Source organism: Rhinoderma darwinii, chromosome 3 (assembly GCF_050947455.1).
Source record: "Rhinoderma darwinii isolate aRhiDar2 chromosome 3, aRhiDar2.hap1, whole genome shotgun sequence".
In the NCBI taxonomy this organism is placed as follows: domain Eukaryota; kingdom Metazoa; phylum Chordata; class Amphibia; order Anura; family Rhinodermatidae; genus Rhinoderma; species Rhinoderma darwinii.
The window spans coordinates 94,626,907-94,643,377 of record NC_134689.1 but is presented as its reverse complement, the minus strand read 5'-3'; the positions used below and the strand labels follow the sequence as shown (position 1 = coordinate 94,643,377).

General features: G+C 38.6%; 1 protein-coding gene across 1 annotated transcript in view; it reads right to left on the bottom strand.

Moving 5' to 3' along the window:
- Nucleotides 1-16,471, bottom strand: part of RGS14 (regulator of G protein signaling 14) — a 119,352-nt gene that overhangs the window by 12,615 nt on the left and 90,266 nt on the right. The window contains exons 11-13 of the mRNA XM_075859375.1: nt 14,665-14,741; nt 11,058-11,184; nt 338-419 (exon numbers count right to left, since the gene is read on the bottom strand). Coding sequence (XP_075715490.1) covers nt 338-419; nt 11,058-11,184; nt 14,665-14,741 — 286 coding nt within the window. The remainder of the gene's footprint in view (nt 1-337; nt 420-11,057; nt 11,185-14,664; nt 14,742-16,471) is intronic.

Below are 16,471 nucleotides of genomic sequence, written 5' to 3'. Positions count from 1 at the left end.
TGGAGCCAATCGACTTGCCACTATGGTCTATTATTGAGTTGATTCACAAATAACCTACACGACCTTATTGACATTTCCTGTGTATGCAAAGATAGCAACAGATATGACAATTACATTTAAAGTGGACATGCATATGTTCTATCGAGATGAATGGGGGGGTCTTCAGAATCCTTTCCTATGGTGGGTCAAAGGAACCCCAGTCCGACTGCAAAATACTGTGGTTTTGCGGTGGGATTTCGTAATAGGTTTTCAACATATTTTAACATGGCAAACCCTACATTGCAGACCGGCCGTTATGTGTGGCCTCAAATGACAACAGTAAGGTAAATGCTCTTACCTGTATTAACTTGCAAAATAAGAGTCTGTCCTGCCACCTGACTGACAGACGCAGCTTGGTCTATAGATTGTGAATCCCCCATCTGTTTTAAAAAAAAAAAAAAATGTTACAAGCATTTATTTACACATTCGGATTAGATTGATAAAAAGAAGAAAATATAAAATAATCCTGATTTTTTTTGTCTTTGTGTTTTGTACTTGATAACTGAAATTATAATGTGAAGAAAGTATGCCCAGAAAGATAAACTCCAGCAGGGAGATACAATGGTTATTTATATAGCCCCAATTTATAGGGCACTCATTCTTATTTCTCAATCTCATACACATTAGGGCCAATTTAAGAGTAAGTCAGTTTAGGCTATGTTTACACTTGTGATGTGGCTTCTGTTTATAATGGAAGACACAAAACTCTCTTGGAACCGTCTTATGGCGTATACCACCAGCACCCGACTGCATGCAGCGTTATTCTTCCCGTCAAAATTGCCAGGGCTGCCGAAGGGGGCTCCAAAGGGAACCTCTGACGGCAGTGTGAATATAGCCTAAGCTATGTTTTAAAGTGCAGAAACTATGATATGATGCAACCAGTAACCACGTCACACCACAAAAAAGCAAAATGGAGCTAGAAGTCCAAAGACAAAGTCCCAGGAAGAAGCTGTTCAGGCGAAACCCAGGGTCGGGTCCATGTGAGGCATGCTGCTTGCATTGTTATGAAAAAGCACTGTTTTTATTATGTTTGTGAGCATAATTTAAACCCTTGTTTTAACTGTTCATCTGAATTTGCGAAGTTACACTATGTTTGGGCCATTTTAAGCTTTGTTGCAGTGAGAGGCTACAGTGTGGAGCGGAATCTTTCGGGAGACTGAGTTGTTTTTTAATCTGAACGCTTCAAACACTGAAAGGAGGTTTGGCCTGAAAAATATATTTTTCTTCACTGCTAGAGTAAGATGACTCACACCTTTACTACAAGCTGGAGTTGAAGGGAGGACAACCCCTAAGGTGGATCGTTTTGCGGTGTATTAGTGGAGTGTGAGCGGAGGACCTCTTTTGCTTATGTTTCGAAGTAGAAGTTAGAACTAGATGTTTAGAGCGCTTCCACTATAACTGTGCAGGAAAAAAAAACTATGACACTCAAGCTGATCATAAACATTAGGTTCATGGTGGCAGATCTCACCAAATCGAATTTGTATGGGGCTTCCGACTTTCTCACAATGTTAGTTGTTGGGAGAAGGAATTGTTCAAGTCAGGGCCAGCATCCGCAACTGGCAAGGTTGGGCAGATGCCAGACCCCACAGGAGGCCCCACTGTTGTTCTTTGCCCTAAATTACAGGACAGTATGGGAAACTACCCAGGATACTTCAGTATTCTGACATACTGTGTAGTTTCTCCTACACAGGACATTGGTGAAAGGGCCCACCAAGTATATTGGTGAAGTGGCCCGCCCTGCACACTATCAGGGCTTTTATTCAGCCTCTTCTTTTACCAGGTCTCTGCTGGGTTTCAAACTCAGGACCTGCTGTATGGGACGCAGAAACACCAACAGTAAACCACAGGCTGCACTGTTATATTTGAGAGGAATTTGTTTGCCAAAAAAACTCATAATTCTTCTTCACAAGCATAATGTACTAGTATATTACTATAAATGTCTATATATTAGTACATTATAGGTAGAAAATAACGTGAAAAATATAATACAGTTTTTTTCAGAAGTTACTAAAAAATAACGGTGCAAAAACAATTACCATATTTTAATCACAAAATAGTAAATAACATGGACAAATCTGGTATCCTTTAATTCAGTGAACACAGTTTATTTTGCTGCATTTAACCTATAATAAAAGTTAATACAAAATGAAATATTTACTGATGTGTATGGCAAAATGGTGCCTAAAAATAATACAGCTCGTCTTGCGAAAAACAAGACCTCATACAGCTATTTTGACATAAAAATAAAAGTAATGGCTCCTATGGCTATGAATATGGGAAGGCAAATACAAAAAAAACAAAAACTTTTGGCTCTCTGAACAAGTATAGCACTTATATTTTCCGTAAGTTTAAAGTTTAAATTACAAACATTGTACAGCTGCCTTTTATTCTTAGGCTATGTTCAAAAGTGGCATTTTTTTTGTGTGCTCTTAATAGGAAAATATATATGTGTTATTTTTTACCAAAAAACAGATCCAAAAAAAACAGAAAAACCATACCACATTATTGTAGTATAATATACTAGGTTGATTAAAGAAGTTGAGACATAAGGTAGCCCCTGTGACTCTACGTAAACATGGAGCCGGTCCTGGCTTGAGTTCCTGGCAGCGGCTTGACTCCCTTTCCTCAGTAAAATGAATACTAATACTCAGCCGAACCAAACATGCATATTTATGAGGAGATCGGGGAGATAACTATTAAGCAGACAGCTATCTTATGTGACTTATATAACTAGCTTCAATATGGACAGTCATTACCATACTGAGAGAAGCCAGGGAGATAACGGTTAGGGAGATTTTTGTGCAAAGTTAATTGGTAAATAAATATATGCAAATACTGTAGCTTCATAGTTTTTTTTAACATCTGTTTCCAGCAAACATTGCCTGAAAGTCTTACAATCTGGATGAAATATTCTTGTGAGATTTGAAATAACATGTCTACTAATTTACCATGTATAGAAAACCTGAAAAGATGAATCCATTATACTAGGTCAGTATATACTAGTGATTGTAACCACCTTATCTTATTCATCTCCCCAAAAGACTATACAGTAGGTTACTTTACATAAATGTAATCCAGTCCTACATCTGCAATCAATTTAATTTATTTTCTTCTAGTTTTAGAATTACACAATAGAATACCACAAGAAAGCCATGTATGGTCTAAGAAATCTACACAATAAACCACAATGAAGCCATGAAGTCTACTGATCCTCAGAATCGGCTGTGAGCCCATGTTTCAGTTATCAATATAGCATGCATGATTAATCCAGTATGGTCACTGGTATTATATACAGTATACAGTGTGATACAACATATCCATTTTAAGTACAGTTATGGGCATAAAAGACCAGTTCCTTTAGAATTATTTAATATGAAATAAACATCTTAAAGGACTTATCTACTTTGGAAAACGCATTCCCATGATGTGAATCCCCATTAGATAGCATTTTTCTTGAAATGAAATTAAATTAATGCCCCTCATGCCCACTGTTTTCAACCAACTCCCTGCCTGTGTAAGAGCAGCACTGAACCCGTCCCTCGGCCTTAGCTAATGCAGCCTTAGCTAGTACACCAGTTGTTTGTGTTCATGAAAACATGTTATGATAAAATTAGACTTGCTCATATATATGATAAAAGGCCTGCATAAAAACTTCCTTACTAAAAATGTAAATCAGAAAAATTAATACAGACAGCACCTTTTTAGTTTGAGGGTACTCCAAAGTCAAGCTGATCAAAGGAGGGATAATAGGTTGTATCTCTGGGAAATCTGATATTTTTGTTAGCCATACACAGGGAGGTTTCAAGTAACCATGGAACCATATAGCAAAGCTTGGAAGGTGGCCCGATCAGTAATGACCATCAATCAGCAGGAATTAAGTTCAAGAATGAAAAAGGTTGTGATAATCATGATCATTGTCCTATTCATTGTGTTTTTTCCTAGTTTTCTTGGTCTTTCATGACTCTATTCTCCGCTATCCACTGCTTCCACTCCATTTCCTTATTTGAACATAAAAACATAAGAAAAACTTTTTAGTGGAAGAATTTTTTGTCTGACAGCTATTTTACCCAACTCCCCATTTCACAGCGACGTACACGCCATAGTGGCAGACTATGTACATGCTTTGGGGCTCCAATAAAAAAGAGGGCATAGTTTGGCTGCATCCCCTCTCCACAGGCCATACAATTTAAGAAAACAAGTGTGGGGGGGGGGGGGGGATTCACCAAATCATCAGGTAAAGTAGATGTGGGCAAACAAGCAGCAAGTCCTCCTTTCTCAGGTGGTTAGAGGTGTGGTGGTGTTCACCAGTACCAGAAAGGGTCCCATGTCTACAAAGATCCTTTCAGCTCAGCCACAAGGTCATGTTATTTTTTTTTAAGGGACGGAAACTTTATGGGTTAGTCCGGCTGGTCCCCTCGACAGTGGGGTGTCAGCAGATTTTAACAGCATCTAACAACAAAAATCTAACATCTATGGCTATTTTTTATAACTGAGGAAACTTGTAACAGGGTCTTCCAGAAGAACAGTCGGCACACTAGAAGTAGTTAACTTGAACTTTACTGATATGTCATGTACAGTTTTATCCAACAGATAACAGCTTACATTGCCGAGCTGTCTAGGACCAGACTTGAATACGTAACGTGGCAAAATAGTTGGGAACCAGTGAGCACTTCACCACCTCAGTACCTGTCATGGCATCAGCGTTGTCGCCCCTCTAGGACACTACGATGCAATAACCAGTTTTTGGGGCAATATCCAGTTTTTGGAGCAATAACACAGTCCATGGATGTTAATACGCAATTGTCTAATTCAACTTATACATGGAGGCAGTGTAACGTAGAAATGCAGTACAGTCACTCCTTACAATGTCTCTTGGCACTTATCTCTCTCTCTCTCTCCAGACACGTGACTTATTGCTCTTGGTGGAGAACAGTGGTAGAACTGCAGCTGGTTTTCTATTGTGTTCTAAGAACATTTTTACAGAACTGTGTATTTTCTAAAACTGCGTTTTGAGAGGGGGATATTTAGTAAGTGCAACTGCAGTCACGTGATTTGTGTTACAGATACCCTAATATGAAGAGTCCTTTTCTGGACTTTCCCTTTAACGTCAAATATATATACACTGTGGCACAAAATAAATATGTTTTAAATTTATTAAAACCGCCACATTACTTCAGTCACAGCAGATTTAGCGAGGAGGATTCATTTATCAGGATATTAGCACAGAGTAATGCTAAGACACTGAATGACCTTCTTCATCAAGACATAACTGATCTGACAAGATAATGAAACACTGACTCATTTCCGATTCATGCAATTTGTGTGACATGTGCTGGCTACATTTCCTTTTGTGTAATATGCCTGTGTGCCATAATGACTTTTCTTAACTATCTGACAAAGAAAGGGGAAATTATAATAGCTATGATAATAATAATAAAAAAAAAAAAAGGTATAGGTAGTTTCTTCATACTGTTAATATTGACTAAAAAAACACATTGGAAATAATACTTTAATGTTAAGAAATCAATTTCACACGTGTAATAATTAGAATTTTTTAAGTATGAGATCCAGTTACAATTCATGGTTTCTTACGGTTTCATCAACTGGATTCGACAACTTAATACTTGGAAAGGTACATAAGCAGATACAACTGTATGCTACCATTTACCATCCATCCCACAAAGTGACCATGGGTGGTTTACACGGTAGATTTAATGGACATTAACGAGCCCGTCAATGATAATAACACGTCCATCAGCACTCATTTTCTCCATTTACATGGGGCAACGATCGTAAGTATGGGGACGAACAATCGTGCAATGATCAGAAATGAGTGTTCCCACGAGCGCTCGTTCAGCCGATCATCTGTCCGTGTAAAAGGGCCTTATATAAGAAGATACAGTCTGAAGTACAAAAGTATTTGCACTTCAAACATTTACAGCATGCCCAGAAATGTCTGATAGATGGGGATCTTATCTCTGGGACCCAAATCCATTTAGAAAATAATGGTTCCTTGACTCCCATTTGGCAACCTATTGCTTGGCTGTTTCCGTAGCTCCCGTAGCCATGCAGCTATCTCTCCATTTTGTTTCCTCCTGTAAGCAGCCGGCACCAGTTGTTTTGGTTTGTCAAATGGCAGTCAGAGGATCCCCACCTATCTCATATTTATGCTGATATGTTTTTATCTTTGTGTTTACCAATATGTTTCCTTTAACCCCTTAACGGCGAGCGTCGGATATATCCTTTACAAGCGGGTGCTAGCTCCCACATCGTGACAAATACAACTGTCACTTGGATCTCATAGGAACTGCTACTGTACCCTTGAGATCATGGGAAGGAGCATGGCTGTTATGCACAGTCAGGCTCCTGCCGCAACTGCCAGGATCAGCGATTCATTTTGATCCTGCCAGTTTAACCCCTTACATGCTGCTGCACAACTGGAACACAGGGACTCAATTGCAGGGCACCAATGGGTTACCACCGCAAGCATAGCAACCCATTGAATAAAGATAGTTTATTATCTATACTGCATGGCGAATGGCGTTTTTTATAAACAGTCAATGAATTATATGCCCCCCAAAAGCTTACCAATACAAACTACAACTTATCCCGCAAAAAGCAAGTCATCATATAGAAAAATAAAAAAGTTATGGACATCAGAATGTGCCGAAACATGCATTCCTTTCCGATATTTTTTTAATAAAATCTAATCAATAAATTATATGTACACTGAAATAGTGTTAATGAAAAAGACAACTCGTGCCACAAATAAACAAGTCCTCATACACCAACATAGATGAAAATTAAAAGGTTATGCTTAAGGTGAGGATTAAAAAAAAAATACTTTGGTCGTTAAGGGGTTAAAAAAAAGCACGGTTTCCTGAAACTATACCCAGAATTCTCAGCTTTACTCTGGGAACAAAACTGATCCAATTAAGTAAACTATAGGTTTACCGATAGTGGATAAATAACAATATAAATGTATTCTTATCAAAATCCATTTACAAGTGGTAGTGTTCTTTCTGACAATGTCTGCTCATAAGCAACCCTCTGTATTCTGCAATGACACATTTACTTGAGTTAGCTCTTTATTCCGACAAGTTTCTGTTGCTTTTTGAAGATCAGAATAGTGAAGCATGCTGCACTATTCTATCCAGCAACCCCTTAACGCCATGTGACCTACTATTACGTCACCGGCGTTGGCCTGTTAACGCAAACTGACATACTATTACGTCATCGCATTAACAGGCTACTGTGTCCGCAGACACATCTGCAGACACGGTTTTAAAGCAGTGATAGCTTAACGCTATCACTGCTGCAAGGCCAGGACCGGTGCTAGCCTCCGATCTGGCCGATTAAACCTTTAGATGCAGCGCTCAAAAGCGAGCACTGCATCTATGTGGTTACTAGCATATCGGAACCTTGCGATACAAACGTGGGGTTCCGATGGCCACTTTGGCAACTGGAGGCTGAATGTCCTCCTGTCTGCCAAGTATGAAGGCCTGTTAGGCCCCTCCCAGAGATGGGGCCTGAAAGGCCTACGATCGCAAAAAGAATATGGCGCAGGCTCAAAAGCTGAGGATGTCAGCTGTATGGTAGAGATGACACCCTGCTGTAACTAGCTAGTTCCGCTCCCTGCCATTAACCACTTAGATGCCGCGATCAAAAGCGATCATGGCATCTTAGTGATTGTAAACCATCAGCATCGTCGCGATGCTGATGGTTGCTATGGCAACCGGAGGCCTAACAATGGCCTCCTGGTATGCCACCTACGGAAGCCAATTAGGCCCCACCCAGAGGAGGAGCCTAATAGGCTAGCTGTCAGTGAATGACTGACAGCTCTAATGCAATGCACTATGTGGGTAGTGCAATGCATTAGAATAAAGATCAGAAGTGCAGGCCTTCAAGTCCCCTAGTGGGACAAAATAAAAAGTTTAAAAAGTTAATACAAATGTTGTACAAATGTATAAAAATAAACGTTATAAGTTTAAAAAACAAAAACTGCCTTTTCTCCTATAATAAGTGTGTTATTATAGGAAAATAATTAAAACGTTTAAAAAAAAGTACACATATTTGGTATCACCGCGTCCGTAACGACCCAAACTGTAAAACTGTATAGTGTTATTTTTCCTGCATGGTTAACATCGCAAAAACAATTAAAAAAAAAACAATGCCAGAATCACTATTTTTTGGTCACTACCCCTTCCAAAACATAGAATAATAAGTGATCAAAAAGTTGCATGTACCAATAAAAACTACAACCCGTCTCGCAAAAAATAAGCCCTTACACAGCATTTTTGCCTGAAAAATATGAGTGACACAAAAAATAAATAAAAATTAAAAAAGTGATTTTATTGTGCGAACGCTGCAAAACATAAAGAAAAATCTATATACAGATGGTATCACCGTAATCATATTAACTCGCAGAATACAGTAAAATTTTAATTTGTAGCCCTTGGTGAACACTGTAAAAAAAAAAAGAATAGGAAATATTGTCAGAGTTGCTGGTTCTTGGTCACCTTGTTTGTCAAAAAATGGAATAAAAAGTGATAAAAAAAAATTGCATGTACCCCAATTTAGTACCAATGAAAACTACAGATTGCCCCCCAACAAATAAGCCCTCACACAGCTCGGCTAAAATATTAAAAAGTTCTGGCTCTCAGAATATGATGACGCAAAATGTCAAAAGTATGTTCCAAAAGCAGATAAGATCGGGCACCATTTATCAGTGCGACACTGGCCACACATCTGAGAAATATTATTTATTTACCCCATTATTGTACCCTCTTATTATGCCCTGATGTACTCCGCAGAGCTTACATATGCCCCCACATCATAAACTGAAATACCACCAATACCACAAAGCCAAATGGCTCTCCCTCCCTTCTGAGCCCTACAGTGTACCCAAACAGCAGTTTACATCCACATATATGTCATCGCCATACCCGGGAGAACGCGCTTTGCAGTTTACGGGGTGTGTGTTTTCGGCGGCACAAACTGGGTACATCATATTGTGCACTAAAATGGATTATCAGCGGAAAATTGCAATTTTCACTTTGCACCATCTGCTGCATATTAATTACTAATGAAAGAGCACCGGTGGGGGAAAAATGCTCACTGCACCCCTTAAAATGCCTTAAGGGCTGTTGTTTCCAAAATAAGGGTCATATCTAAGGGGATTGTTTTACTATTTGACCCCAGAGCCCTGCAATTGTGGGTCAATGCTGTGAAAATCACCAAAATAGACCTCAAATGCGCATGGTGCGCTTCACTTCTGAGCCCTGTCATATGTCCAGGCAAATGATAAATGTCTTGAGGGGTGTAGCTTCTAAAATGGGGTCACTTCTTGGGGGCTTCCACTATACTCTGGTACCTTAGGGTTTCGCAAATGCGACATGGCGCCCAAAAACCAATGCAGCAAAATCTGCATGCCAAATAGCGGTGTAGTTTACCAAATGGCGTCTTTTTGGGGGTGTTTCTACTGTTTTGGCCCCACAAGACCTCTTCAAACCGGACATGGTGCCTAAATATATTCTAATAAAAAGAAGGCCCCAAAATCCACTAGGTGTTCCTTTGCTTCTGAGGCCTGTGTTTCAGTCCATTACCACACTAGGGCCACACGTGGGATATTTCTAAAAACTGCAGAATCTGGGAAATAAAAATAGTTGTGTTTCTCTGGTAAAACCTTCTGTGTTGCAGAAAAAAAAAGGTTTAAAAAGGAATTTCTGGAAAAAAAATGGAATTTGTAAATTTCACCTCTACATTGCTTTAATTCTTGTGAAATGCCTAAACGGTTAAGAAACACTTATAAATGCTGTTTTCAATACTTTGAGGGGTGCAGTTTTAAAATGGGGAGATTTATGTATTGTAAGGGCCTCTCAAAGCCACTACACAACTGAACTGGTCCCTGTATACATAGCCTTTTAAAATTTTCTTGAAAATGTGAGAAATTTCTGCTAAAGTTCTAAGCCTTGTAAAGAAAAATAGAAGGATGTTCAAAAAGCGATGCCAATCTAAAGTAGACATATGGGAAATGTTAATTAGAAATTATTTTGTGTGGTATAACTATCTGTCTTAGGCCGGATTTACACGAGCATGTGCGTTTTGCGTGCGAAAAAAACGCTGCGTTTTGCACGCAAAAGTTCACTTGACAGCTCCGGGTGTCATCATCATATGGTGCGCGGCTGCGTGATTTTCGCGCAGCCGCCATCATTATGACACTCTGTTTGTAGGTTTGTAAACAGAAAAGCATGTGGTGCTTTTCTGTTTTCATTCAAAGTTTTCCTGCTATTACGCGAATCACGCGCGTCACACGGAAGTGCTTCCGTGTGCTGCGCGTGATTTTCACGCACCCATTGACTTCAATGGGTGCGTGATGCGCGAACAACGCACAAATATAGGACATGTCGTGCGTTTCACCCACTGCGTGAAAATCACTGACAGTCTGCACGGCCCCATAGACTAACATAGGTCCGTGCGAGGCGCGTGAAAATCACGCGCGTTGCACGGACGTATTACACGTTTGTCTAAATAAGCCCTTACAAGCAGATACATTTACATTTAGAAAAATGCAATAATGAATGTATCAACCAAATTTTACCAGTAACATAAAGTCCAATGTGTCAGGAGAAAACAATCTCATAATCGCTTGGATAGGTAAAAGCATTTCAAAGTTATTACCACATAAAGTGACACATGTCAAATTTGAAAAATCGGGCTGCGTCCAGAACGTGCCAAGTAGTCCACATCCTTAAGGGGTTAAAAAATCAAATTGTTGGTGGAAACCTGACGGCCAAAAATGAATCATAATTCATCATAGCTGATTATGACTAATCCGTCAAATGAGTCATAATGGATCCGTCATAGATCGAACAATTGAAACCATGATGCCAGTGTGAACAGAGTCTATTGAGTAATAGCAGAGAATATGAATTCCACAGAGCTAGAAGGTTCCAGCTTTCAAAAGGAGCATTTAATGTGATAAAAATAAAATTAGGCAATATAAATCCATCACTTACTTTATACAGAACAGCATCTTGGTTACCCAATCCATACTTCTTCAAAGCTGACTGTAAAGCTTCATATATGGTCTTTGTGGGTTTTGATAAAATACGCAAACTTTTATTCATTGATTCAATCTGTAAACTGAGAATGTGCCAAAAAACAATTGTCTATTTAAAGCACAAATAATTTTAACCATAAAAAATATGAAAATAACTAATAACTTGGATCTGACAGGAAATATATGAAGACACAATGGTTCATATAAATTTCAGTTTTTACAAAACTTTATCTCCACCTTTGATTTACCTAAATAACCAGAAAATGGACTTTTGATGTAAGATGTTGTTACATATTGCTACTTGGAAACTGTCAGCAAGCTGCTGCCAGTGGATCTATAGTTTTGTTTAATACTTAGAGCACATAATTGTGCATTGGTGGGAATGGGTTGTGTGTCAGATTGGCTTATTAACATCTTAGTACCCCTGCATACCTTCTTTCAGGTCGAGCATCAGGGTCCTTTACACCGACCAATTTGGCCGTAACAACGAACACCGATCAACCAGACAGCTCGTTGATCGGCGCTCGTTTGCTCCTTTCACGAGGATCTTTGATCAGTAATGTATGGGGACAAGCGATTGTTACTATGATTGCTCGTCTACATGAATTACCATCCATCATGTCGGCAGGACATCTCCCAGTCATATTATATTTTCTGCTGCATAAACAGTACGATCAGCCGATGAACGAGCGCTCCCTCGTTCATTGGCTGATCGCTGCCCTGTTAACACAGGGCAATGAACAGGAATGATCGTTCATATGAACGCTCATTTGCCCTATCATTAGCCCTTGTAGAAGTGCCTTCAGTGTGCATTAGGTATCCATGTTTAATCAGCCAATTGGGAAGATCCTGTTGTCGGGTGACTTTTTTACTCATAAAGATTCAAGTGCAACTTCTTCACAGATATCTGAGGGCAACTTGCAAACTTCCGGCAGTGCTTGGTTTTCAGCATTTATGAATATCCCTAGCTCCTTTCCTATGATCTGTTTGTTCATTTGTTAAGATAGGATGTTTCTGGCTACCTGTGTGCCTGCCGACTTTGTCTCCAGTGTATGAAATGGCCTGTTGACCTCTCTTCAGCTCTGTGATTTTGTCCCTGATGTGTTACTGACCTCCGCTTATACAACCCGCTTCTGTTTTTTTTCTATTCTTTGCTGCAACCTCCAGTACGCTACATCTGTCTGCACCATCACAGCTGCTGCCTGCTTGTCTGCTATAATTCTGCTATTTGCTGGCTTTTAGCTACAGCGATTCTTTTAAATGTATTACCAAACATCAGTCATTGTCAAGTTATTTAGATGAACTGCTGTAGGTACTCACGCAAGCCATAATTAGATCCATCAACAGCAGAAAATTTGCATGTTGACTGTTTTCACGTAGCAAATAGGTTTTTAAAGGAACAATAAAGTAATACAGGTTTCACACTTGATGACTAACTATTTAATGTTCGGTGGAACCCACTTTAAGAACATAAATTTACTTGCAACACATTCAAATATGCCACATAATAAAAAAACCAAGGGGATTTAAAAAAATTACTGGGTATCAAACAAAAAGAATTTGGAGATATGATGAGAGGTATGCAGGGGGGTCCATCGATTGCATTTATTAGAAAGAAAATCCCGGTTAAGGAGGATAGGAAAGGTATAAAAAATATAATTAAAAAAATGGAAAAGAGATCTGGATACACATATCTCGGAGGAAGAAGTAGAAGAACGTCTGGTAAAAGGATGGGCCCGGGTTAGGAGGGCAAAGTCATTAGAAAATGTAAGAGAGATGTAGTGGAAGGTAGGGGCTAGACTTTATCATGCATTTAACGTGCCTTACGAAAACGATATACCTAATTATACACGACAATGCCCAAAATGCGGGGAGATTGATCCATTGTTTCTGGATATGGCCGGCAATCAGAAGGTTGTGGGTTTGGGCAGTAAAATATATTAGCTATGTACTAAATAAAGAGGTAAAACTAGATGAATGGATGTGTTTGGTACAGTTTAACCCGGGTGAAAAAGATAACTATATTTCTGATCTAATTTACTTAATGACACTTTCAGTGAAAAAAAGTTATTCCATCTGAGTGGGTATCAATGCACATTCCGTCATTTCTGCAGGTTAAGAGATTATGGAAGAAAATATTATATTGGCAGTGGATCGACACAGATAAATTAAAAAGAGAGAAAAATCCAGCTGGATGGGAAACAAAATGGGAGGCAATTGTTAATAGAATATTATCTAGAGCAGAGTTTAAAGAGATGTACATAAATTATAATAAAAAGGAAGTAAAGAGGATGAGCACGGATCATGGATAGGTTGGGGAGGGGGGTAAAGTATATTTGAAATATCCTTTTTGTCAATATACTGTAAATGTATGTTTATACAAAATTCCACCTGCGAGTGGATAATGTTTTTTTTATATAGATGAAAAAAGAAATAAAGCATTTAAAAAAAAAAAAAAGAACATAAATTTACTTCACTGGATTCAAAAAATAATAATAATTAGCATTTAAATTATAGAAGCTTCAATGAGTCTCCATATTTCCACTTACATCAAAAGATCATATACAATAAACCACTCAGGACTACTTGAATTTAGAGTTCTGTGTTCTTCTATATTCTACATTAACCCCCTCTTCTCTTCAGGTGATGATTAACTAGATTAGGCTGAAATTATGCACAATGATCTCTATTTACGTTCATAAATAAAGGAAATAATACTTTCTGACCATCGTAGATCTTTTCTATTAGACAGAAAATTAAAATGACCTGCTTAAAGGCTATGTAAACCTTCAAAAGGTTTTGGGTTTTTTTTTGAATAAAAATTACACTCAGTGTGTTTTGGGCAACTTTCAAATTAGTTTTTATTGAAAATTTGAATAAATTTTTTTTTTTCGTTTTTGAGATGCAGCTGTGTTGTATCCTGTATACAGAGCAGCGATATTGTTCACTAAGACCTAAATCCATCAGGTCCGCGGGACGGACAGGTTCAGTGTCCGCGGAATCCACCTGTAAACTATCACATCTAAGATATGAACTTAGATGTGATCGATAGCAGCTCGTCAGTCCCGCGAACCTGGCGAATTCATGTCTTAGCAAACGATGCAGCTGCCCTGATACAGAATACAAAGAAGCTGTATCTCAAAGAGTAAAAATAACTTTGAATAAAAACTAATTTAAATGTTGCACAAAGCACAATTTTCCAAAATCACTTTTAAAGGTTTGAATAGCCTTTAAACCTTTTGTCTATCAATTATTGTTACTACCATTACTTGCTATGTAAATATAATAGACAGAGTGGATCCCCAAGCAAGTTTGTTTTTGCTAAAATTAAAATAATAAAAAATGTTTCAATTGTATTAAAATTATACCACATTAGTCCGATCAGGGAAGACGTGTTTTTTGTGTAAACCCAAGCAAATCTGTCTGTGTCTATTAGGAAAACGCAAGTAGTGTATCATTGTCATCGGTTCTGTGATAGAAATTACTGTTGCTCTTGTAAAGACGGTAAGTAAAAGGTTTTTTTATTATCCAAAACATGGTACAAGAAAGGAAAACCAACTCACTCGAAACTGATCCTATTTTCCAGCTTCACTTCCTGGTCAATAAGGACGGTGCACTCCTGATCAAGGGCCAGCGCCTTCTACAAGAACAAACCAGATATTGCCCAGTAAAAAGAATGCTGCAATGCTATATATCATCATCTCTACAAGAAGCAGCAAGTACATTATAATGAAACATTTTCAAAAGCCCACCTCTTCTGGAAGACCACCCCTAAATCCAGTTTTCTCGTGAGAGATTTCCCTGTCAGGTTACCACCATTCTACAGGAATATTGGCCCATCCTCCATGCTTATCCACTTAAGTGGAGCTATTTCAGACACCCCAAGCATCACGTATTGTAGAGGGAACAACCTTCACAAATTTTGGTCCACAGTCTCTATTCTAGACAATCTATTCCACTAAGTACTTAGCTCCAATCCAAGATGCTCTTACTGTCCCCTTATGCCTACCATCAAGAATTTTTGTAATCCCTTCAATAGAAAAATCTTACGAAATTGGGCAATTTATCAATTGTCAGAGTAGTGGAGTGATCTATTTGGCAAGGTGCCGATGCCCTTTTTTGTAATTATTACTATAGGATTTTTAGCCTTAGTTTTTTTCTGCCATTCACCTTTAGATGATATTTAAATCCAATTCATTAAAATTATATTTAATACAATTATATTGAAAAACAAAATAAAATTATTCATTCCTTGTCCACCTGGACTTAGCATCGAACCACTGTTCTGTGACGGAAAATCCTCCTTCCTTCCCTTTTAACTTTCCCTCTATAATCAGCTCTATCCCCTCCTAAGCTTGGCTATCTAAATGTACCTCGGTCTCTCTTGGTGTCGTAGGCATACCTAACATTGCTTCAAGGTATCTTTAATTGCTGTCCAACTATTGGCAATGGCAGAAATACATGAGTTTTAGTGGTTGACTTAGAACACTCATTTAATCAGTCTATATGTTGCAGTAATATCGCTAAAAATAGCTTCTAGAGACTAAGTCCCTGGGTATGCGCAGTATATCTGCTTTCTGAACATCTAATTGCCTTAACATGCACACTTAGTCAAATCTGACACTTAGATATTGAACAGACCTTTACAAAAGATGTACACATTGATTTGTGGGTTCCTAAGCACTAAGTCCCTGGGCATGCGCTATGCACTTATCTCCAAATATCTAAGTGTCCTGAAGTGTATTTGGATCTATTCTGCACTTGGACGCTGAACATGTCTTTAGCACTCATGAGCACGCGCAGGCGACGGTTCTCTGATTGGACTGTGGAGACTTTCATTTGGATGGCTCATATGTCCATCATACTGATCCTCTAGATGAATTTCTATTGGCTAACCATGAAGGACATGCGTACCCACACGTTATTTGAAGGTTATAAATAGGGGAAGTTTGGAGCACGCGGTCATTAGCCCGGTCATTAGCCCCAAAAAGTATCCGAAGACGCTACATAGCGAAACATGCCGGGGGGTTGACGTTTTTTTAATGCAATGCTCTGCAGATAGATAGATAGATAGATAGATAGATAGATAGATAGATAGATAGATAGATAGATAGATAGATAGATAGATAGATAGATAGATAGATAGACTAAAGACAAGACTACTAGACAGTGTAGGCACAGCGTACTGCACCAGCTGGCTTAGGCACACATAGATACAAACTTGCTATCAACACAGTATAATCAGGCATCGCGCCTTATAGGTTACTCACCGTCCGTTTTGCATTGACCATTTTAATAATTTGTGATTCGTTAATGTTGCTTTAACTCCTTAATGACCAGCCTATTTTAAACCTTAATGACCAAGCCATT